Below are 26,672 nucleotides of genomic sequence, written 5' to 3'. Positions count from 1 at the left end.
CATGTATGACATGTTGTTTTTCCTTTTGTATATGTGCTAAACATTCGGCGGCCACTAACACAGACATCTCCAGGGCTTTTCCTGGGGTTTCTTATAAGTATTTTTTTTTTCAGAAACGGACCCATGTCTAAGGATTATCAGTTGAACATACAGTAGCCCCAAAATAGGACCCATGGCTAAGGATTTCTTGCAATAGCAAGATCCATGTCGAGGGATATTTTGTCAAAAAACGACCCACTCGAGCGACACTTCCCCGTATGCGTTATGCACACGAGTACCCCCCCCCCCCCCTCGGATGCAGACACTGCTCTTGCTAAATGTGACTGGAATTTAGGCTATTAATCAGATCACTTTCCTGTAATAAGCCAGTTCGTAGTTCCACTCTGCGCATGATCAGAGGAAGGTCATTTGTACTTAAGTGGTTTAAAATTTAATGAGATAAGCACCAACTTCGATGTCTTGATTATTCATATATTCTTTTGAATTGTGTTTTTCATTCACATCCACAAATGACTGGTATATTTCACAGTTTGCCAAGTAAATTGTACAATATCCTCTAATATGCATTCATTCAAAGTAGAAATGCAATAAATACCTTCAAAGAGTGTTCATTGATGTGCAATTCTAGTCACCTGATCTATTCAATTTCTTTATCCTGCTATGTAAGGCATGCATACGTAATATCTTGCTTTGAAATCTGCCTATCTTAATGAAAGAAATGAAAGGTCATTAGACCGAAAATTGTCCATGAGTAACTACGAACTGGTCTATAGCAAGACCCATATCTCGGGATATGGCCCCCCCCCCCCCCCCCCCCCCCGATGCAGACACTGCTCTTGCTAAAAGGTGACTGGAATTGATGCTATATATCAATCAGATCACTTTCCTGTAATTTAATAATTTTATCACTGTGATTTGATCAAGGTTTCTATAGATAAAATTAGGTGTTGGAATTTAAATTGTTATTGTAGTTACTGATAGAATAGATAATCTAAAACTTACCTCATCACCAAGACCTAGTTGTTGTTCTCTTTTCTCTACGGAGTACAATGAATGCTTACAACGATCCCATTGTGTCTGCATACTTTTAGGATCCTCAGCATAGGCCTTGCTGGCATGAATAACAGCTTCAAACTTATCCTGGAAAATCAAGAAGTAGTAGATGTAACATTCAAAATGAATAATCTGTAACCATGCTATAGTATAAGGTACAAGTATAGTCCAGTTTTTCTTACTTTTTTTTCATTTTAACTTCCTAGTCTATTTCAAATGGGAAATAAACAATAAAACAAAACAATCTTCATTCAGCAAGTCTCTCTGTTGTCTCCAATACAAAAAAAAAGAACTAGCTTAATTACTCGTCAGAAACAAAAACTGATGGAGACTCAAGATGGCGGTATCCAGTTTAACATTCACGTGTAAGTCGTCAGCGTAATGATTAAAAGAAATAAATTTTGCAATCATATCCCGTTTTTAGTGACTCGCTGATCATGAAATGTGTGAAAAATATGGGAGAGTCAGATTCAGTGAGTGATTGGTTGACCTCTCTTCATAAGAAAGACAAAAAATCGCTTTGAAGCTCTGAAAGATTTCGCCGCTCTACTTCATCCTGACGAGAGTGATTCCTGGTGAGGACTGCCATCGATCTGGCAATCGCAATGCAGCCTCGAGTGAGCCGCAGAGCCGAGCCCCATCTGCATGGTTTAGTGCCTTTGACAAGCATTTTGCGGCTTTTGAAAGCCATTTCATCATCTTTGAATCTAATCTTGAAAACGCACAACTGGAAGCTATCAACGCAGAATGTGCTAGCTGCAAAGAGGAGCATGATACAATGAGATTTGACATTCAGAATCTATAAGATGAAGTTGCTATTTAAACTCGACACTCTTCAGCAGATTGTTTGCCTGTTAGGTTTATGTATCGAGAATATGCTACTTTGGATATTGTTGATCTTCTATTTTCTGAACTGGGCTCATGTCAGTCTTTGTGGTTCAACAAAAATATTCGATCAAAATCATAGAAATACTTTAATTATGACTCTCAGAGAAATAATATATTACAATTTCTGATTTTCTTAATCCACCACTTCCCAAAAAATGAGAATGGATTGGCTTGAATGAATATCCTTTTGTTTCCCGTTAGTAATAGGCCCATGCAACCTGTAGATTATATACATGTTTCAAGAATTCAAAAAAATATATATTCTATTGTAATTAATAGGTTATGTTATTTATGTAAATCATTATTTATGTTTATTATGTTAATAATTATGTTATTTATATCAATTATGCTTGTTAAAAGTTATTATACTTGTACATACCTTTGTCATTAGAATGTGAAAATGAAATCAATTCAAATCAAATAAAGGACCAGTAACAAGAGTGTGACAAAGAAAACGCATTTTGCCTAAATAGGTGGGTAAATTTGCAGTACAGATCTGCACTCAAGATGAACTTGATATTCAATAAGGAGTGTACATGTACTTCAATTGCCAATTTTAATATGAAAACGCTAGTTTTCTTTTTATTCATTTTCTTGTGGTTAAAAATTGTTACAATAAAACTCATCTAGTAATTGTCATATTTCGATCATACCTGAGGAAGATTAGGAACAAACTTGGTGTCTCCAAATGACTTGTAGTTTCCAAGATTAGAGTAAAAGGCTGCAGCAAATGTCAGGACAGCCTATTAAAAAATAAGACAGGTTATCAGTGTTAGATAGATTATAATCATAATTCCCTTCTATTGTGAATATCATAGTCATACTATCTGGGACATCTACCTAAAAACCAACATTAGTAAACTACCTTTTGTATTTTCCGAAGACAACTTTGCATCGTGTGCAAGGAGCAAAGTAATTCCATTTATACAGCCACGAGTCTTGAATTCATCCCACAAAAAGGCGGTGTTGTTACGCTTTTTCAATTTTCATTCCGTTTAACATACAATTTCTCGGTTGAATGGGCAGATATTGTCATGAAATACAATTTGATAGAATAAAAAACGGCAAGGGTGGTGGGAGGGGTGCCGGGAGAGCGGAGGGGGAAGCAGTACTTGTAAACAAAGTCTATGGGACAAGTGATATTCATGACTAGAGAGATTTTGCATATTTAATGAGCTTGATGCGGACCAAAACACCTCTTTAAATTCAGTCATTGCTGCTCTAAATATTCATCAAATTTCAAGTTTTGGTATCATTGTAAAGAAGAAGAATCATTCTTTCAGGTCATGTGTTTTGATTGATTTCAAGATTTTGTAATGTAGGCGAAACTTTTATTCTTTGATGGATTTTTCTCAAACCTTCACCAATATTTTATATCACTTTTTCTGTTATTTTACAATAAACTTTTCGTTAGGGTGATCTTCCCCTTCAACTCATGAAGTAATCTTTGCTAGGATAAGAAAGCCCAAATTGAAATTTAAAATCCCATTAAGAAAAATTGAATGATGTGCAAATTTATGCTTATTTGAGGCACCTACATGTAAGTGGCATAATTGGTAAACAGAAGTGACAATTATAAAAACAAATGGAATGCGTCTGGCAGTCTCGCCTGCAGTACGCAATTTGATACAGCAGCAGTGCTGACTTTGAAAACTGCTATTGAATAATTATTTTAAAAAACACATTCATATGATAATAAAATACTACACATGTATGTCCATTGACCCAAAATGACCTTTGACCTTGATCATGTGACAGGGCCCTGAGAACTATTTTTTTGCTGGGGGTGCTGAAGTAAATTTGACAAAAAAAAGGTTTTCACTATACAATGAGGATTTTTTTTGGTCCAAAGAAATTTGACAAGCAAAAAGAAAAATAAAATAAAGAGTTTCACTAAGAAATTAAAAGGATGGTTCGGGCTGAAAATATTTTTAACCTAAATAAATAGAGTAAAGTTCACAGAGCAAAATGCTGAAAATTTCATCAAAATTGGATAACAAATAACAAAGTTATTGAATTTTAAAGTTAATTAATATTTTGTGAAAACAGTTTATGCACATCATCATGAATATTCATTAGGTGGACTGATGTGATGTCATAGCCACACTTTCCTTTTTCTTATATTATTACATGAAATCATAATTGTTTCATTTTTTCATACATGTGTAAATGATGTGTCTCCATTATGATGAAATAAGTTACGGCAATAAACAACTAATGCACTTAATCAGCTGTCAATCCAATTGTTTTAGTTCTTGATAGAAAAATTTTGAATAAACCTAATTTCATATAATAAAATACAAAAGAACACGTGGGGATATGACATCATCAGCCCATCTAATGAATATTCATGCAGACATGCCTAGAACTGTTTCACCGGAATTATGCATATATTTCTTTAAAATTCAATAACTTTGTTATTTGTTATCGGATTTTAATCAACTTTTCAGCATTTATTGAGATATAGATATCTCCAGCCTGGATCATCCCCTTAAGGTCATTTTGGTCCAAGAAATTTGACAATTTGACAAATATAAAGGGTTTCAACCTCAACAAAAACAAAACAAAATGGTGGTCATTTTCAATACATTTCTCTAATTTGACACACCTACAAGAATTCCAAGGGTGCAGCCAATGGAAAATAATACACGCAGGCGACAGCACCCCTGGGGAAAACCCCCGCTTCCTAGTGCCATGTCATGTGACCTGCGACGTGTGCAAAACAATCATCCACACTTAAAAATGTTTGTTTTATGAATTAGATCCATAAACTTTTTAAATACATGTATGATGCAAATTCAATACCCCCAACACGGCCAAAGTTCATTGACCTTAAAATTACCTTTAATCTTGGTCATGTGATCTGAAATGCGCACACGATATTCACGGATACATGGTTGATCTAATGTCCAAGTTTCATGAACTACATGTACATCCATTAAAGTTATGACAATTCCACAAATATCCCCATTACCAGTTTGTTGACTCTTAATGATCTTTGACCTTAGTCATGTGACCTGAAACACTCACTGGAAGTTCAGGGATAACTGATTGCTCTTATGTCCAAAGTTCATGGACTAGATAATATCTAAGTCGTTTGAAAGCGCATTGGGACGTTATGACATGTGATATGTGCTATACAAGAACTGCATTATTATTATAGATCCATAAAAATTAAGTTGACAATTTGTGTCTAAGTTTCATGAACTAGGTCCATACACTTTCTAAGTTATCATGACATTTCAAAAACTTAACCTTGTTTAAAATTTCGATATTGATTCCCCCGACATGGTCTAAGATAATTGACGCTAAATAAATGACCTTTGACCTTGGTCAGGTGACCCGAAAGTCGGGCAGGATGTTTAGCAATATTTAATTACCCTTATGTCTAAGTCTCATGAACTAAGTCCATATGTTTTCTAACTTATGATGACATTTAAAAAACTTAATCTTGGTTAAGATTTTAATGTTGATGCCGCCATTCTGCCGTCGAAAAGCGGCGCCTTAACTGAGTTCATTGACCCTAAATGACCTATGACCTAGATCATGTGACCTAAAACTCATGCAAAATGATTGATACTTGATGAGCGGTAGCACATGCAATATCCATTTACAATCAAAGATCTAACATTTCAAAAACTTAACCCTGGTCACGATTTCAGTTCCAATACCAAAACGTGAATAAAGTTCATGGACCCTAAATGACCCTTGATCTTGATCATGTGATCTGAAAGGTGGTTGCACTTTGCAAGTAATTTAAGGGCAATTCCAAGCAAAAGTGGACATTTTCCAAAAAATTATATTGGCTCTATTTCAAATCTGGATCAAATTTTTCTATCAAAACTCATATGGAATTTCATAAATACAAAAGGGGAACATAATTAGCCACTTTAGCCATTTTAAGTTGCCTGTGTGTGGATATTTCTGATGTCACTCTGTAACCGTCACTCCATGACCGGGTAAGGGTTTACATTTTAAGTCGTAATTAATGAAATAACACACCAACACACTTTTTTAAAAGTAATGCAGCATATTAAAGCTAGAACAACATAGAATCCAATCAATAAATCAAAATTGTGATAGCAATTTAAAGTTCAGAGTTTGAGCAATATGTTTTCTCCTCAAATATCCATGTCCATTTTGCGTCACTCCGTAACCATGTTTATGAATATTCATCTCATTAATTCAGTGGATCAAAATAACAAATGCTATTATTTTGAAAAGTAGGTTTCAGCAACTAATGTCATTTACAATTTCTTTGCCAATAACTATTCAAATTTTGGTGATATCTTTGTTTGAATGCAAAAATTTGTTTCTGAATGTCACTCAGTTTACCCTGGAAGTTGGAGAACTGCCCTTATTTAACTAAAGAGTAAAGTTAATATCACTGACACTAATCATGCAAATGGCTGAATACTGTACCTCTACTTCATCTTTTATGATCCCTTTCTCTATGGCAGCTGACTTCAATTCATTTACTGGTTGCCCTTTAAACAGTTTCTGCAATAGCAGAAATATCAATGGAGACTCTGGACTGGTTTGGAAAAGACAGATAAGGCCACCACTCCATGCCGCTTTCCCAATGTAGTGAGCATATTTTTTTTCCTTGCTCGACAGACACTCGAATGCCGTCTTGCATTCTAGATTCACAAAAGGTACTTCGTTTGGAATGATGAACTGGGAGGTTGCCATGTCTCTCTATAAGTAACATTAACAAGTAACAGTAACACTGCACTCCAGGAAATGAAACACAGGATGAATAGCGCCGATTAACGGATAATCAACCACCCCGGAACTGCTGGCGTCGATCGAAGTACCGTACCGTACGTTGACTTGTGTGCCCGATTGAGTCGATTTCGAGAAATTTGATGAACGTCTAAAATAGTAACTCTTGCGATATAATTATTTTGGACGTTGCGTGCTGAAGATTACAGATGAGATGATGTGTGTAACCGGTAATTGTTAGAACAAATAAACAAACAAATAATGTCAACAAAGATTGCACGGTCTCGATTGTCTTAGTACCCAACTCACATGTGTACCGTACCGGTATGCAAGTTCCATCCAACGAACGTAGAGGGAAGCAACACTGGTACACTTCGCTCAGATTTTGTGACCATTTTCTCCCAGAGCACTTTTTTTTAAAGATTGTAGAGTTGGTTTTTCTTCGTTTGTTCAATTTTGCTATTTTTTATGGATAATTTAACCTCCAAGAAAATATGTTAAATAATATTATTGAAGTATTTTGTATTTAAAATAAAATTAAAGACAAAAAGTAATCATGATTCTTGTAGTTTACATAATTATGCACAGACCTACTTACTTTACCCAATAGAGCCTTGCTAAGCCATTAAATCAATTTTTTTGCACCACTTGAGGACTGAGCATATTGATATAAGTGAGAAATTGTTTGCTACTGAAGAGTTTGGGCAGGTATTCCATCCACTAGGGGATTCCCCTATATTACATATAGGTGCCAAGCACGTAAAACATTCACCATAGACTTGTGTGTTAAAATGGCATTTATTTTAAATTCATTAAAAAAATAAACATAAAATAAGAGGGTCGAACGTTTACTACCATCCCAGGACAAAATTGTCCAATTGAATATCCAAATTAAATACCAATTGAATATCAATTGGCAATTGGTTTGAATTTGGAAGCATGAAAAATGAAACTATGGGTACCCATTGGGACCAATTGGTTAGTTGTCCCAATTGAAACCAATTGGCTATCGTTCCCATCAACTAAAACCGATTCGGGACCAAGTGGCCCAGTGAGTGGGTCCACTTAAAACGAGTCAGAAACCAATTGGGCATTTGCAGGGTCCCATTTTAATTCCATTGGGGACCAAGACACATTGGGACCAATTGGCCTCATTAGACATCAATTGGTCCCCCATTGAATTTGGGGCCAGTTTGCCCAATTGAGACCAATTGACCCTACAATATAATAAGAATATACACTATTAAAAAACCCAGATTTTACAGGGAAAAAAAGAAGATTTTGCAGAAAGCAATAACAGAATCATTCTTTAAATTCATAAACAGGAATTTTTCTGCAATTTAACAGAACAGGTCTGTTTAAAAAGGGGAAAAGGCCATACACCAAATACCAATTTCCTGTAAGATTACGCAATCTGGTAAGATTACAGGTGTTCTCGCGGCTCTGCTGCAGGAACTTCTTTTATTTCAAGGATAATTTTTTTAACAGTGTAGGGTCACCAGTCATATCGGGAAAAGAAGATTGCCAGCCATAATATTAGCAGAGGGTTGCCATTTATAGGCCGATCCAGGGGGTGGAGCAAAAAAGGGGGGAAGAGAGGAGAAAAAGGAAGAGGAAAAAAAGAGGAGGAAACGAGTGAATAAAATAAGGTGAGGGGATGCCTTGGAAAATTTAATGAAAAAGTATGGAAAATTTTTCATTGCTCGCGTTTCGCGTTCGCATTGCATGTGATGAGATACATAATCTTGCTCAATAGGCTGCTTATTATTTTTTGCAGTCAATATACAAAATGTATTTCAGCTCGGACAACGAGCTTTCATTTTTTTTGGACTTACGAATTGATTTTAAAAAAGTGTTGTGTAAAACGTCCGTTATAGTCTGAGTGTCAACATTTTCAGCTCACGCTGGGCGCTCGTATTATTTGGTTAGTTAAGTAGCTATTATCTAATAAGTGTATTCCATAAAGTTCTCAAAATGCCTTTCCCTTTTCAGGTCTGATTGTCAAAACCTATCAGCTAGCACTGCGCGCTCGTATTTTAAATGGTGAGATATGTATACCTCTGTATTTTTATTATATACTCAAAATCCCATTTTAATGACATTCGGCTCGCGATTTGCGCTTGCATTAATATTATTGAAAATATATTCACCCATGCATCCTATAGTATTCAGGATTACGAATTTCTTAGAATGTCCAATTTCAGACCTTAATATATCAACAAATTTCGCGCTCGATATCATTAGGCTCATTAGATTAATATATAAGATTAATTTTTCATGAATTCCATATAATTAAATTGTCCCTTTTTCAGGATATATGGACAAGTTTCATCTCACGCTTAGGTAGAGGAATATGAAGACAGTCATGATGACAAACTGTCCTTATATGTTCCGGTCCTTGGTCAAAATAATAACCAACAAACATCAGCTCGTGCTCCGCGCTCGCCTCATTTATTAACTGCGATCCATATTCACTTTACAATTATTTTTCCTATGCGGTGCTTGAAATAATGCTTAAATTGACCCTTTTTTCAGTTTGGAATATTAAACGTTTTCAGCTTGCACTTCGCGCTCGCATTATTCATTTTCATGATAAAAAATGTATTTAGAATGCCCATATACTAGGTCTAAATATAAATCACGCTGATGTTCTAATACGCAGCTGGTTCTTTATTCAAAACATGCGTAAATTATCAAATTTTCATATCAGAATATCAAAAAAAAATTTGCTCGCGTTTCGCTCTCGTTTTACTATGGTAAAAATATAACCAATTATACCAATCATTATTTTTCATGATTTACAAAACATGAATAGCGTATATCATTTTTAAGTCTATAAACCTCAATTTTTTTTTCTGCTGGTGTTTCGCGCTCGCATTGTTTTGTGATACTACCTTTCCTGTTCACGAATACAAAAAGTGCTTAGAATGTCATTTTTTAGGTCGTAATTACTAAAATTTTCAGCTCGTGATCCACGGTCGCATTATTTGAAATATTTATCGTCTTCATGGCTAACTGCAAACAGTTCTTAACAGGTCCCTTTTCGATCAGGCTAGAAATTAATGTAGATTAGAAAATTTTGCTCGCTCTTCGCGCTTGCAGTGCTTATTCAGCTACATACGCATCTTGTTCATGACTAGCGACCCTCATCTACTATTATGACCGGCGAACCTCTTCTGCTATTTTGACTGGCGACCCTCGATCTCTTCTAATATTATGACTAGCGACCCCCATCTATACTATTAATTATGACTGGCGAACCTCTTCTGCTATTTTGACTGGCGACCCTCGACCTCTTCTAATATTATGACTGGCGAACCCCATCTACTATTATGACTGGTGAACCTCTTCTGCTAATATGACTGGCGACCCTCGACCTCTTCTAATACACTACTCAAAAAAAGTTAAGGACCACTTTTTAAAACGTACATAAAGATTTTATACAAGGTGTTTTATTTCTGGAAATACCTCAGTACAACTGTCCTAAATGTCCTTAAACACGCTGTAATCAATTTCACGCATGGGTGGTTTCAGTTGTTGCACAATGTCTCTCGCATCACTGCACATCCTGAAAAGTGGGCCCCGAGGGGTATCAGCTACCGACATGAAGTGGTAAAAACGAATGTCTGAGTGTCTTTCAGGCAGTTCAGTAACGAGTGTGACCACCTCCTGCAGCAATAACGGCTTCACAGCGCTGTCTCATGGAGCTGATGAGGCGATTGATGTCTCTGACGTCCAGTGCATCCCATGCAGCCTCCAGAGCCACACCCAGCTGCTGCAGTCCAAGTGGATGGGCTTTGAGCTGCTCGAGACTCCTCCCCATCATGTCCCAGACGTGCTCTATCGGGTTTAAGTCCGGGGACCTCGCTGGCCACTCCATACGCTCAATCCCCTGGCCCTCAAGGAACTCGGTCACCACCCTAGCTCGGTGGGCACGGGCATTGTCATCCATGAAAATGATGTTTTGTCCCACATTTTCTGCAAATGGCACCACTATAGGTTCAAGGACCTCATCCCTGTACCTCACTCCTGTCATTGCTCCCCCTGGGACCACGTAGAGACGAGTACGTTTGGCGTAGGTGATGCCTCCCCACACCATGACACTGCCTCCCCCATAACGGTCATGTTCTGCAATACAGGGGTCTGCAAATCTCTCTCCTGGTCGCCTCCAGACTCTCGAACGTCCATCATTGTGGTCAAGGGAAAATCTGCTCTCATCTGTGAACAGAACTCTACGCCATTGCTGTCTGGTCCATCTGACATGCTCCCAGGCCCAGTTGAGACGAATTCTTCTGTGAGCAGGGGTGAGTGGGACACACTGAGCTGGCCGTCTGGCATGCATATTGGCTCTGTGAAGTCGGTTACGGATTGTTTGAGTGGAAACAATCATTCCAGTTGCTGCAGCGAAGTCATTGTTGAGGCGGCGTGCACTGTGAAAGCGGTTGCGGAGGCTGAGATTCGTCAAGTAGCGATCATCTCTAGGGGTTGTCGAAACTGGTCGGCCACTGCGGGGTCTCTCGGAGTATAGCCCTGTCTCTCGGTGTCTTTGATTTGCTCTGCTAATGACACTGTGTGACACGCCCATCATTCTGGCTACTCTTCGCTGACTGAGGCCAGCTTCCAGCATCCCTAGGGCTCTGGCTACATCTGTTTCACTTAGGTGGTGTCTTGGCATTGCTGTTGTAGGCAAGTTGTTGATTGTACAGACTAAAGACGGAAAATGCTTTGGAAGACACTTGTCTTATGGCCCACTGCAATGATGCCAGAGACATCATGAAAGAACTGCATGTGTGAAATTGATGTCATTGTGTTTGATGGCATTCTGGACAGCTGTATCTTGGCATTGCTATTGTCAGCAAGTTGTTGATTGTAGAGATAGTGCACGCCGCCTCAACAATGACTTCGCTGCAGCAACTGGAGTGATTGTTTCCACTCAAACAATCCGTAACCGACTTCACAGAGCCAATATGCATGCCAGACGGCCAGCTCAGTGTGTCCCACTCACCCCTGCTCACAGAAGAATTCGTCTCAACTGGGCCTGGGAGCATGTCAGATGGACCAGACAGCAATGGCGTAGAGTTCTGTTCACAGATGAGAGCAGATTTTCCCTTGACCACAATGATGGACGTTCGAGAGTCTGGAGGCGACCAGGAGAGAGATTTGCAGACCCCTGTATTGCAGAACATGACCGTTATGGGGGAGGCAGCGTCATGGTGTGGGGAGGCATCACCTACGCCAACCGTACTCGTCTCTACGTGGTCCCAGGGGGAGCAATGACAGGAGTGAGGTACAGGGATGAGGTCCTTGAACCTATAGTGGTGCCATTTGCAGAAAATGTGGGACAAAACATCATTTTCATGGATGACAATGCCCGTGCCCACCGAGCTAGGGTGGTGACCGAGTTCCTTGAGGGCCAGGGGATTGAGCGTATGGAGTGGCCAGCGAGGTCCCCGGACTTAAACCCGATAGAGCACGTCTGGGACATGATGGGGAGGAGTCTCGAGCAGCTCAAAGCCCATCCACTTGGACTGCAGCAGCTGGGTGTGGCTCTGGAGGCTGCATGGGATGCACTGGACGTCAGAGACATCAATCGCCTCATCAGCTCCATGAGACAGCGCTGTGAAGCCGTTATTGCTGCAGGAGGTGGTCACACTCGTTACTGAACTGCCTGAAAGACACTCAGACATTCGTTTTTACCACTTCATGTCGGTAGCTGATACCCCTCGGGGCCCACTTTTCAGGATGTGCAGTGATGCGAGAGACATTGTGCAACAACTGAAACCACCCATGCGTGAAATTGATTACAGCGTGTTTAAGGACATTTAGGACAGTTGTACTGAGGTATTTCCAGAAATAAAACACCTTGTATAAAATCTTTATGTACGTTTTAAAAAGTGGTCCTTAACTTTTTTTGAGTAGTGTATTATGACTGGCGAACCCCATCTACTATTATGACTGGCGAACCTCTTTTGCTATTTTGACTGGCGACCCTCGACCTCTTCTAATATTATGACTGGCGAACCCCATAGTATGGAAGCTTAAAAGTGCCACCGAGATGTTGACATCGTCGACATCATGATAGCAAAAGATCAGATGACGAGATCCCGGATCTCATCATGTCAACATCTTTTAGAAGAGATGATGAGATGACAAGATCCCGGATCTCGTCATGTCGACATCCTTTTGAAGAGATGATCAGATGACAAGATCTCTGATCTCATCATGTCGACATCTTGTAGAAGAGATGATCAGTTGACAAGATCCTACACCATTCATTGCGAACATAACGCGGCGCTAATATTGTGGAACGCCAGGCTGGACACAATTCGTCACCAACAGTATACATGGTACATCCGCCAATTGATGTGTCCAGATAGCGGAACTCAGTGTGATTATATTTTTGGGGCTACTAGCTAAAACATGTAAAAGATATATAAAACATAGTAGCCTAAAAGAGTGACCGTTTCAGACCCAAAACTGCCCCCAAAGTTGCTGATAAACGCGACATTATCTGTTTTCAGGACAATCGTGAATTCAGAGGAAGAGTGAAGAGTCATTGCCGAAAATTGCTGATTTTTTTTTGCTTGCCAGAGAATTCTGACATGCAATAGACATTGTCATGCTTTCAGCACCCCAGGACAGTTCCTTCTATATACCAAATAACATCGGTTCAAAATCATTTTTTTTAATCTTTAGAGAATTCTTTTTAGTATATACATGTATAATTTGTGTAATTAGTGGTACATTATAATGTGATGTGTCTGTATAATGTGAATGTGTAAACTGTTTTCTTTCATAAGAAATACTAAACACAAAAATGCGAGAAAATTGCTGTTTATGGCTTGAAATTTTAAAGAAATCATTTTTTGTTAACTATTTCTATTGAATTATGCAAATTATGTCATATATTAGCTTGCATAAGAATTCAACCACATATGAATGTTTTTATGAAAATTTTAAAGGATGAATATACCACTTACTTTGTAAAATGTTTAATTGCATTACAATTTGCTAAATTCAATGCTAATCCTGTGATTTGTGTGAAAAATGTGAAATTTACAAAATTACAATAAAATATCAAAAAAGATATATCAGAAAGGAAATTTTTTATGAATTTTATCGTTTCTTTTGTCTCATTTATACTATAGGCTTGCAATTTAAGTGAATAAGAAAGTATTTTTGCGTGTAACCTTCTCAAATTCAATGAAAAAAAATAGAGATTATTTTCTTTGTTTTATGCAAATGCATAACCCAAATTATTTGCCCTTAATTGAAAGTGACATTTGGACAAAAACAATGAAATATAAAGAAAATTTAGAATTTGATCTTTTGTTTGATATATAATTTTACTATATGTTTTCTTGTATTAATCAAATTTAATGATTTTTAAATTAAATGGTATTAAGGATAAAGCTTGGCTACACCGTTTGTGTTTAGGGTTAAATAGGGTCAGTTTTGGTAATTCCTCAAAATCGGCCTGTCACCATTCTAATTAATTTGTATATTATATATGAATGTGTATGTCCTAAAACAGTCATGATGTGGATGATATTGGTGCATTTTTAGAAGATGGAAAATACTTGTTTATAGTTTGCTTTTCGAAACCCCATGTTCACGCATGGTATCCACTCGTCAATGAAGTGCCCCCCCCCCCCCCTGGCCGCACCCCCCCCCCCCCCCTCCGGGCCTCTGTGGCCTTATTTCAGGGTATATGAAGTAATAACACTTTTGCGGAGATAAAGAGCTACGCCTCATTTCCCTTTTCCACCGTGTACAATATTCATATTTGTCAAGTACTCAAGATGATTTAGAAAGCACACATACTGATAGTTGGTGTAACACTAACAAGCAAATCCAATCCAAAGAGCCAATGCTCGATCCTGTACGCACGGAAAGTGGAATAAAAAATGTGTCAGCGTAAAGTTATGCGCTTAGCGTTGCGTTGCTAGCAAGATTGCTGCTAGGTGTGGCGCTCCGTTAACGTACCGTATATAAGCAGCCGGCTAATCCGATCGCTGCGGCTCAATCTGGGAAAGTTTCCAAGGCGAAAGACTCCACGTACTAACTTAACCATGCTACGGGTACTCGAGCGGGGCAATTGATTACCTCCACTATACAACGAGACCCATAGACCATACGCTTCGGACCAGCGATTACTGGGAACTTGGTGCTGCATCAGGTTGAATTATTATGATGAAGGGGAACCTCTAACCGTACTACAGTATAGCAGGTATTTGTTTGAATTTTTTAATTATTTATAGAAATTTATGTGAACCATTTGTGTATCCATGGCTAAATGCGTGCTAAGGAACGAATAAACGTTGATGCACCTGTTGCGACTAATTAATAATATGCGAGATCATTCCCCCCGTGCTACACGCCGCTACACACCCCGGTGCGATAGGCCTATAATATATAGCCTTGACTCCGATAAAAAAAAATGTTTTTACATATACGGTACTTTTACATCACGTAAAAGTATGGTCGTGGTCCCCAAGTCTGCACACCTAACAATTTGAGTTAAGATTTAACATGATTTTTTTTTATTTCACAAAATCTTTCAGATAAATTAAATGTTTCTTATATTATTATGAGTAAGTAGGTATGTGACAAAAAAATGAAAATCATCAAATATCAATAAATTTGGTATCATTTGAAAGCTCTTAAAAAACCTTTGATACCAAGAAATCTAATTTTCATCAAGAAATTATAAAGTTATTCCAGTTTAATTTGTGCATATTTATCCAAATTTGTGGTCATTGTCTTAATGTATTAAAAGTCAATGGAATACAAAACTGATTTTTGTGACCATTTTGAACCCAAGTCTTCAACAGGCTCTAACTTCTTTGTTTTTGAGCCCTTTGAAGTAATTCAGGTATCAATGGAAAGGTGAAAGAAAGCTCAATTGATGTGTAATCATGTCACTTTGTAATTTTTCTTCTTAATATGTGTAAAATAGTTTCTTCTAATTAATTTTAATTAATTATGCAAATTTAATATGCAAAATATTTTTTTTGCCAAATGAAGGTGATCATGATAGATAATTTATATAATTTAGTTGGCATCAAAACAGCATCATGTAGATGATTTCCTAAATGAATTTGTTTAAAGTATTGTTTTTGTAATTTCTAATTTATTTCTTTGTTTTTCTGAAATAAATTACAAGCTCTTTTTCAACTTTAGTATTGTATACATGTATGTACGGGGGTCTTTTTTTACATATGAAAGTTATCATTCCTTTTGTACTTTATATGAACAAATAAAAATATGAGTGTGCTATTTTCTGATGTATTTGATTGTTTCACAAATTCATTATGTATTCTATTGTTTCAACAATTTGTTATACATGTATAATATGTAGCTTTTGATTTCAGAGACATTGGACATTTTATTACAATTTTTTCGGAGGGATGAGCAACTGAGTGTTAAATATATGTATGCATGTAGCATTGTATGCAATTTATAACAAGTATCAAGAAGTATAGAAATTAAGCTTTAATATATTCTATCAGTTTTCAATGCATTTCTTAGATTTGTATACATGCATTGTATAGCAAAGGCCCTGTTTGAGCTCTCTTTTTAAGAAAAAGAAATAAATTCAGATTCTAGAGTGAAATCACTGCACATAAATGTACACAATTTTTTACACATACTTCCATATTATTATGAAAAAAAAAAAATTAGCAAGATTTTGTAGAAAATCTCCCCATGGATAAGACTTGAAAGGCACCAAATTATTAGTTAAAGCAAAAAGAAAAGGAAAAGAGTGGTCTATTTCTTTCAAAACAAAACAAAAAACAACCAGTTTTGTTATATTTTTAAAAGAAAATCGTTGGATTCGAACAGCTACTAACTGTTCTCCAATTGTTCTCTCACCTGCATAGCAGAGTGAGCCCGGGGGGGCCACTTACATTGACGAGTGGATACCATGCGCGACCAAAAAAACACGTAAAAAGGATGTCTTTTTCAAGATAGGGCACGTTACGTACGTAACGTGATAAGGGTGTCAAAAACACAAAAATATTGAAAAAAGGGTATCTATTTCGCTCTAAAAAATATACGTGTTTAGGGTCAAATATGCGGGGATGATAAAACAAAATCAAAATGTTTTATAAAGGATGTCCTTTTTGCCCCAACACTACGTGTTTAGAGTCCGATTTGCGCGAGGTGTGGAAGGTGGGGCCGTACTAAACCAAAATAATGGTGTCTAAAGGTAAAACCGACGACCGACGGACGCGTGACATAACAATAAAATATCTCTGTGCTTGTTTAGGGGTTCATTTCAGGGAATACTTGCTAAGAGTATCGTTTTGTTTCCAATACTTGTTAAGGGGTGCATTTTCAGAATATGGAAAATACATTGCTGTACTTGTTTAGGGGCTCAGTTCTGGGAATACTTGCCAATAGTATTTGTTTCCAATACTTGTTAAGGGTAGGGTTTCACATGCCAATACTTGTTAAGGGGTGCATTTTTAGAATATGGAAAATACGTGTTTAGGATGCTATTCAAGACCCCGTGGTCGCGCATGGTATCCACTCGTCAATGGAAGTGGCCCCCCCCCCCGGGAGAGTGAGACTATAGGCGCTGCTTTTCCGACGGCGGCGGCAGCGTCAACACCAAATCTTAACCAAAGGTTAAGTTTTTGAAATGACAGCATAACTTAGAAAGTATATGGACCTAGTTCATGAAACTTGGCCATAAGGTAAATCAAGTATTACTGAACATCCTGCCTGAGTTTCAGGTCACATGACCAAGGTCAAAGGTCATTTAGGGTCAATGAACTTTGGCCAAATTGGGGGTATCTGTTGAATTACCATCATAACTTTGAAAGTTTATGGGTCTGATTCATGAAACTTGGACATAAGAGTAATCAAGTATCTTTGAAGATCCCGTCCGAGTTTCAGGTCACATGACCAAGGTCAAAGGTCATTTAAGGTCAATGAACTTTGGCCATGTTGGGGGTATCTGTTGAATTACCATCATATCTCTGTAAGTGTATTGTATAAAATTTGGACATAAGAGTCATCAAATATCACTAAACATCTCATGCGAGTTCAGGTCACATGACCAAAGTCAAAGTTTATTTAAGGTCATTGAACTTTGGCCATTTTAGAGGTAATTATTAGATTGCTGTCATAACTTTCAAAGTTTATAGATAATAGTGTATAAAATGTGGATATAGGGGTAATCAAATATCACTGACAAGTTTTAGGTCACATGATCAAGGTCAAATGTCATGAATGTAGTACTGTATCATTATATGAATGGTGTTTTTTGTGAATAATTATTTTATAGTAGTTTTCAAAGTCAGCACTGCTGCTACATGTATATTGAATCGCGTGATGCAGGTGAGACCGCCAGAGGCATTCCACTTGTTTTGTTTTACGAAGTAAGAATGCTCGTCTGTTAAATTGTACTTGATTTGTATTACTTTATATTACTTTGTATTTTGTTTTGAATGGAAATGGAATAAAGAATTGAAGAATCAGCAGTCTCCTCATTTGCATACCGACAAGGATGTGAATATAACTGTTAAATTGTGAAATTAAGCGAAACTTTAAAATGTCATAACTTTCTTATTTTACATCCGATTTTGATGAAATTTTCAGTGTTATGCTTGTTGATTTTTTTCGTTTCATTTGAACCAACTTTTTGTTGGGGTGGACTTGTCCTTTAATAACAAGGCAAAATGCAGAAAAGGATACTAAAACTCAAGTTTACAGTGACCAAATATAACTTCTACGCATGAATCACAGAAAGTTCAGTCAGTTATGTAATAACTTCAATTTCCACTGCAACAACTTTATATGACCCAAAACAATATCTTTTGTACATAAATCAAAAGTTCAAATAACTTCAGGACTTAAAATACAATTACCCCTCAAGATGTATAGCATGCTTACCCAGCGTCAACAAAGAAAGGACACCAACATCACTACAGGGAAAACACTGGCAGGACATTGAGAAACTATCAGGGTTGCCAGCTTAAAGGAGAATGAAACCTTTGGAACTAGATAGCTTGTGTGAAAATAGAAAAATCAAAGAAACAGATAAACGAAAGTTTGAGCAAAATCGGACAAATAATGATAAAGTTATGAGCATTTGAATATTGCGATCACTAATGTTATAGATTGGCAATGTGACAAAGATGTGTGATGTCACTTGTGAACAACTCTCCCCATTACTTTAGTATATATTTCACTTAAATTGCCTCTTTTATCACATCTATCAGTAGATCATGTGTTCTTTCTATAGGAGGGCATATAATACAGCCTTTTAAAGAATACACCATGGATAAAGAGTTTGTATCACCATAAGAAAAAGCAAATAGAGACATTTTGAGGGTATTTTATAGTCCATCAAAGGGAAAGTTGTTCACATGTGACATCACACATCATTGTCGCATTGCCAATAGGAGGATCTCCATAGCATTAGTGATTGCAATATTCAAATACTCATAACTTCCTCATTATTTGTCCGACTTTTCTCAAACTTTCTTTGTTCTTATTCTTTGATTTTTCTGTTTCGACACAAGCCTACTTGTTCCAAAGGTTTCATTCCCCTTTAATTTCAAAGAATCAAGTAACTAATTAATACTATCTTGTAACTCCAATATCATTACATTAATAACCCAGTTAAGTTATTCAATCAACCATTGCTCTGACTATAACTCCAAAGTCACTTATTAAAACACATGCTTATAAAGTACCTTGCTTTCTTAAAACAAATCTCAAATATACATAGAATATAAGGAAGTATTCACATTGTACATGTATAATGAAAAATCTGAGTCTAAATGGCGATTAAACCTCATGTCACTTCATACTGTATCTGAAGTATAAATTTCATTAAAAATTTCATAGCAATTTTTATTGAATATAATCCTCAATTAAATCTTCACATCTTTGAAATTCAAACATTAAATCCCGAAGTACATGGGCGCGCCATATTTGAATGGCTACAATACACTACACACCCAGCAGATGTATAAGCCTAAACACCCAAAACGTGCATCTCTTTACATATATTCATGTTTTAATCATTTCTTTGATTTAAATTGGAAATTATAATATCTCAAACTCGTAATGGCATACTGAGCCGATCATTACTTGGTCTATATGTAAAAGACCCGACTCGACGGATAAACCCTCATTATTTATGTGGGCATAAGTACAGCTCCACACTGAATTTATTGTGCATTTGCTTTTAGAATACACTAGTATAATATTGACAATGGCCGAAAATAACAAAGTGTTTTTCTCCAATTTGATTTAATTTCACAAAACAAAAACTAGCAATGTACCCTAGTTTTCAGCTGAATTGCTGCTGAAAACCCCTTCACCTGAAACTACTCAGCTAAGAACAAACGCTACAAGTTGCGAAGCATGACGTCATGGCACACAAAGCAAGATATGAGATTCGTAGTGTACACAGGATGACAAGTGAATAATTCCCTCTCGATAATCTCCTTAAAAATCAAGATTACTCCGCATAACCATAAGAATTCTTAGAGATTCCTAAATTCTTACGTAAACATAAATGCCTTTAACAGGTGTTACTCTTCAAATTTCTGCTGTAAAATAAAACTACTTCTTTTAGATTGCAAGAACATTGTGTTTCACTTCGACATAGGGTAATCAAGTATCACTGCCAAGCCTTAGGTCACATGGTCAAAGTCAAATATAATTTAGGGTCAATGAACGTAGTATTGTTTATTATATGAATGGTGTTTTTTGTGAATAATTATTTTATAGTAGTTTTCAAAGTCAGCACAGCTGCTAATATTGAATCGCGTAATGCAGGTGAGACTGCCAGAGGCGCTCCACTTGTTATATTCATTATTCACGCCACTGGTTGAAATTAAATTCAACTTAAAACATTTTCCGTTAATCATTGTATTTTGTCTATTTTATATGTTCATAGTTTTAGTATTGTTCATATTAACATCTTTCTGTATTTTTTGTTCATTATACAATTCCTAGGTCGTGTGTATTCCTTATGTTCGCATTTTCAATGTTATATTTCTCTTTCTTTCAATATTCTCTCCAACTTTATTATGGTATGCCTATTCAAGGAAGTATTACTTTTTGCTTGCCCCATGACTGCTTTGCCTTCACTTTTGCAGATCGAAGTGTCTCTCAGTGAGGATTCAGAACTATTACTGTATTCTCCTTGGCCCCCCTGGAGTTATATTATATTTTCATGTGCATCACATAACCATAAATTAAGTACATCAGAAATAGCATATACCCATTAAACCTCGCCAGAAGGGGTTTGCCCAAAAATTTCAAACACAAATTTCATTTTTTTGTTTCGAAAGTCATCACCACTTTGGGAAGTAGGCTACTTTCCCCGCCCAAAAATATTCTTGTTACCACAGTAATGCAATCCATCATGAACGCCATGACTGGCTTTTTATAACTGATTGCGAGAATAGTTGGATAGTTTTACGATCGCCTCGACTGATCTGATACGATTAATTACTCTGTGATTATGTGACCTTGGGAAGCTGGGGGTGCTGAAGCACCCCCAGGATTTTACAAGGGGGTGCTGCATGTATTATTTTCCATACCCAGCTCCCCCTGGAATTCTGGTAGGTGTGTAAAATTTGAGAAATGTATGGAAAATGACCAACACTTTGTATTGGAGCCTTTTTTTTTCTTTTGCTTTATCAAATTTACTTCAGCACCCCCACCAAAAAAAAATTGTGACAGTGGGAACTGGGCACATTTTTTTTTCAATCATCAAAAATGATTATTATATTATTTCCCCATGAGTTGTGAAATGTTGACACACTGAGATCTCCTTGGCTTCAATATGAAGAATAAATTTCCTCGGCTATAAAACAAGTTTTCATTCGTTTTATCTATAGTTATAGCAGGGAAATGGGGTAATGTCTGCCCTTTTGTGATAACTTCCAATGGCTGGCTTCACCAAATGGCAATCTATGACCACTTCTTTCAATTCGTTAACTCCTACTTTTTGTTCGCTCTTGCCACACCTATAAAATAATTAGGCCAACTGTGAATTTGGTGATTGGTATTCCTGTTTGTTTATCAGAATACAAAAAGGTCCTGTGCTTAATTACTTTAACTTATCAAGCCATGCATGTCATATCCCTCACATGTTTTATTATCTTGCGAGATCATAAAATAGTGCCAAAGATATGCAAATCATTAACTACAAATGTCTTCAGTTTCGATTGCCATGCTTGACCTACTCCTTTATTCTTGGAACATTAACATTACCCAATTATAAAAAAGATATGTGCTTATTTGCTCTTGATCATGCCAAGCATGCTTGCATCACTTTTTATTGTCATTTTTACTATGGATTTTAAGTTGAATAATCAACATTTTGTTAAAACAATTTGCTTGAAAAGGCAATTTCTGCCTTGTGGTGATAATAACTTTCAATGGCTGGTTTCACCAAAATGGTAATCTTCCTTTTCTATTATCCATTTGATATTTCAACATGTTTGGCATGGCCCCTTCTTTCAATTCATTGCTCTTGCCACACCTATAAAATCATTACCGAGTATTTGGTGATTGGTATTCTTGATCGATTCTTAGAATACTAATAGGACTTGTGCTCAAATATGTTCACTTATCATGCCACGCATGCCATATCCCTCACATGTTTTAGTATCTTGGAGGTTATTATGATAAAAGAGTGTAAAGATATGCAAATCATTAACTACAAATGTCTTCAGTTTTGATTGCCATGCTTGACCTACTCCTTTATTCTTGTAACATTAACATAACCCAATTATAAAAATGAGTAAAGATCCGTGTTATTAGCTCTTGATCATGCCAAGCATGCTTGCATCATTATTCAACATTCGTCTATTTTACTATCGATTTCCAGTTGAATAATCAACTCTTTGTAAAAAAAAAATGCTTGATTATGGTAATGTCTGCTCTTTTGTGATAACTTCCAATGGCTGGTTCACCAAATGGCAATCTATATCTATTTGGTGTTTAAACATGTTGGGCATGACCACTTCTTTCACTTTGTTAACTCCTAACTTTTTGTTCGCTCTTGCCACACCTATAAAATCATTACCGAGTATTTGGTGATTGGTATTCTTGATCGATTCTTAGAATACTATGAGGACTTCACGTATGTTCGAGGCCTCAACTCAGCGGAGCGCGCCATTGAAAGGCCTTCTCGCCGAGCAATATCGTTAGCGACATTTTTAGCATCACTTTGCTCACTTTCCAAAATGTAGACCTGCGATATTAAAATCCTAAAACAATGGAATCGTAGATTAGTAAGGCTAAGAATGTTTATCATTTACATTGACTATCAGTGTACCAACATATACCAAATTTACAAGCAAGTGTGGATAAGATTTTGAAGCAATCCCAAAATTGATGAAAATATAACAGAAATTTGATATAACATTGCAAAATCCTTATTTTCGTATCCACTTTAATAATTTTAATTTTTTTTTAAAAAACATCTTAGTACATTTCCTAGGATTTTTCCTAACTGATAACGGTGGTGAATTATTAATTCCACTTTTTTAGAAAAATGACAGGCATTTGAAATCAGGTAAAGTTTTGTTATATTTTTAAAAGAAAATCATTGGATTCGAACAGCTACTAACTGTTCTCCAATTGTTCTCTCATATGCATAGCAGAGTGAGACTATAGGCGCTGCTTTTCTGACGGCGGCGGCAGCGTCAACACCAAATCTTAACCAAAGGTTGAGTTTTTGAAATGACAGCATAACTTAGAAAGTATATGGACCTAGTTCATGAAACTTGGCCATAAGGTTAATCAAGTATTACTGAACATCCTGCCTGAGTTTCAGGTCACATGACCAAGGTCAAAGGTCATTTAGGGTCAATGAACTTTGGCCAAATTGGGGGTATCTGTTGAATTACCATCATATCTCTGTAAGTGTATTGTATAAAATTTGGACATAAAAGTCATCAAATATCACTGAACATCTCATGCGAGTAACAGGTCACATGACCAAAGTCAAAGGTTATTTAAGGTCATTGATTTTTTAGCCATTTTAGATTTCTGTTTTAAAAAATGACAATACTCTAATATTTTTTTCGAAGTCTAAACCGCATCTTTTCAAGCATCATTTCAAAGACAATATTAGTCAAGAAAAGTCTTATGAAATAATTCCTGATTGTACAGGAATAATGTTAAGGTGTTATTCTCAATAAATATATAATTTTTCTTCATTTTCATGTCAACATTTGGAGTTAATTCACCTAGAAATAATGATGAAATCAACGTCGCGGAGATAAAACAGCCCCTACCCTCTTTTAAGTTCGTTTTATCTGGCTTCAAAGTAATATGGGCGCAAGCACATCATCCGCGTTGCAATGGCCAGATACGCGATGGGTATGTCTACGCAGGCACTGCTCTGTTGCGTATCATCTAAAGATACGCAAGAAAAAATTTATACGCAAGATAAAATCTAAAATTTTATCTGAGAGATAAAATGTCATCTCAGAATACCAATTTCATTTTAAGAGATAAAATAAAATGACCTCAGAATACCGCCCCAGGCCTTTATGTTCGGTGAACTTCCGTTTAATTCGGCGGTTTGGGCTACAGCACTAAAGTACATATTAAAAAAGATGTAAAAGTAAAAATGCAACATGCAGACAAAGCACACAAATGCTAATAGACTTATAGAATCTGAAAATTTAGAATAGAAAGAAAAGAAGAGGAGAAAGGAGAAATATGAAAAGTGGTATAGCTTAATTTTTGCATCTAATCTAATAATATTTGACAAGATATAACCAGCAGGCATACTGATTTAAGTTTTTCTTCATTAAATCTATATAGGGAGATGCAACGACTTCATGAGCAACCTGGATGTTAGATGTTCAATGTGCACTTTGATCAGTTTTTCTGAAACCAATTCAGACTCACCCAATTTGTGGACTCGATCAAGAAAAGTTCAAAGACTTTGATTGTGCAGAGTATAGTGATACATTCCAGAAATTACGATGAATGGACTTCGACTTTCCATCCTCACATTCCTCCTCTTCGTCTACCTCCTCCTCGGTGCTGTCGTGTTCCATTTCCTGGAACAAGAACATGAAGACAATGTACGGCTTGATCTCGTGGCCATCCGTAGCGAGTTTCTGGAGACCTTTTCCTGCCTTACTGAAGACGTTCTGATGAACTTCACCAGTATTTTGCTCCAGGCTAGGAGCAGTGGTGTCACCATGGATGGCAACAGGACCAGTCCGTCAAACTGGGATTTCAGTAGTGCCTTCTTCTTCTCGGGGACTGTCGTCACCACTATTGGTAAGCTGAAGACGATTTTTTTTCTTCAAATATGCAATAGGTGATTTTATGTTCTGCTTTTAGTATTGGTGAAGGGACCATTTTTACATCAGCATTGCACCAAAGCAACAACAAGAGTGGGACAAGTCCCACTGGGTGTTGAACTATTGGTTGTGTGATTTGGATTATCTTTGTAATATCAGATTAGTTTTGGAGCTAGGAATAGCAATTGAAATGGTGATTCCAACACCAACACCAGCAACATAATGGAACTTGAAATTCCCATCCTTTCCTTTCACATGATATTTATTAGTTGTTTTTAAAGGACAAGTCCACCCAAGCAAAAAGTTAATTTGAATAAAAGGAGAATTTCATCAAAATCGGATTTAAAATAAGAAAGTTATGACATTTTTAAAATTTTGTTTAATTTCACAAACAGTTATACATGTATGTACATCCTGGTCGCTAATCAAATGAGCAGACTGATGGCGTCATCCACACAATATTTCTTTTGTATTTTATTATATGAAATATTCTAATTTTCTCATTGTCAAGTGATACAACGATTAATTCCTCCCTAAACTTGTGGAATTATCATTGTTTGATACTATATGGTTCAGTCAAGTTAGTCCTTACTGTCAAATCTATAAAAAATGAAATATTGTATTATTCAAACAATAAAAAACAAAAGAAATAGTGAGTGATGGACATCATCGACTGACTCACCTAGTTGTGCATATCACTGTTTTGTGAAAAATAAGCGAAACTTTAAAATGTCATAATTTTCATATTTTACATCTGATTTTGATGAAATTTTCAGCACTATGCTAGTTTGATTTTTAGCCCATCTGGCCCTTATGCCGTGGCGTACGTGGTGTCTGTCGTCCGTCACTGTCGTCTGTCGTCTGTCCACAATTTCAAAATACTTCTTCTTCGCCATTTCAAGTCTGATTTCAATTCTGTTTGCTTTATATGATAGCACTAGGTGGGGGATTCAAAACTTTACACAGAATTTTGAAACTCATTAAATATGCTAATTTATGTGCATTTTTCATAAATCACAGAAAATATGCCTCTTCTTTATTTGTTGACTGAATTTCAAAATGCTTCTTCTTCGTCATTTCAAGTCTGATTTCAATTTTGTTTGCTTTATATGATAGCATTAGGTGGGGGATTCAAAATTTCTACACAGAATGTTGAAACTCATTAAATATGCTAATTTATGCATAATTTAAAACTTCACATAAAATGCTTCTTCTTCTATAATAGTTGACCGATTTTGATTTTTTTTTCTTCCATCTGAGAGCTTCATGAGGTTCACCAAGGTTCTACACAGAGTTTAGAAATTTTGACTAGAAAATTATTTATGCTTAATTTATATGAAATTTATTCGTAGATCACAAAAAATGCTTCTATTTAATTTCTTCAATTTCAATTCTATATCCTCAATTTATGTCACCAATATAATTCACTACAGTGTCAACTGGACTGAAATTAAAATTGTATTAAATTTCGTTGCGAGATGCCGGATGAGCTCCACATCATTGATGTGCTAGTTCTCTATTTATTCAAGTCAGCATTTTCCTAGGGTGGACTTGACCTTTAAGACTGTAGCTACAGTAGCTTTGTAAAAACGAGATATACAGAAGAAATGAACAGATTAAAAGATGTTTAATTACATGTAGTGTTAATATCCTTTTATGATTGTCATGCCAGATAGGCCTACTGAATGAATTTCCTCA

General features: G+C 36.4%; 1 protein-coding gene across 1 annotated transcript in view; it reads right to left on the bottom strand.

Moving 5' to 3' along the window:
• LOC129264222 (dipeptidyl peptidase 3-like) overlaps positions 1-7,068 on the bottom strand; it is a 49,104-nt gene extending 42,036 nt beyond the window's left edge. Inside the window, exons 1-3 of the mRNA XM_064102669.1 lie at positions 6,364-7,068; positions 2,595-2,684; positions 1,003-1,140 (exon numbers count right to left, since the gene is read on the bottom strand). Of these exons, the coding sequence (XP_063958739.1) occupies positions 1,003-1,140; positions 2,595-2,684; positions 6,364-6,633 (498 nt within the window). The 5' untranslated portion in view covers positions 6,634-7,068. The remainder of the gene's footprint in view (positions 1-1,002; positions 1,141-2,594; positions 2,685-6,363) is intronic.
• Between the last annotated feature and the right edge of the window lie 19,604 nt (positions 7,069-26,672).

This window comes from Lytechinus pictus, chromosome 7 (assembly GCF_037042905.1).
Source record: "Lytechinus pictus isolate F3 Inbred chromosome 7, Lp3.0, whole genome shotgun sequence".
Classification (NCBI taxonomy): domain Eukaryota; kingdom Metazoa; phylum Echinodermata; class Echinoidea; order Temnopleuroida; family Toxopneustidae; genus Lytechinus; species Lytechinus pictus.
Note: the sequence above shows the minus strand (reverse complement) of the source record. Positions and strands in the feature narration are given on the sequence as shown.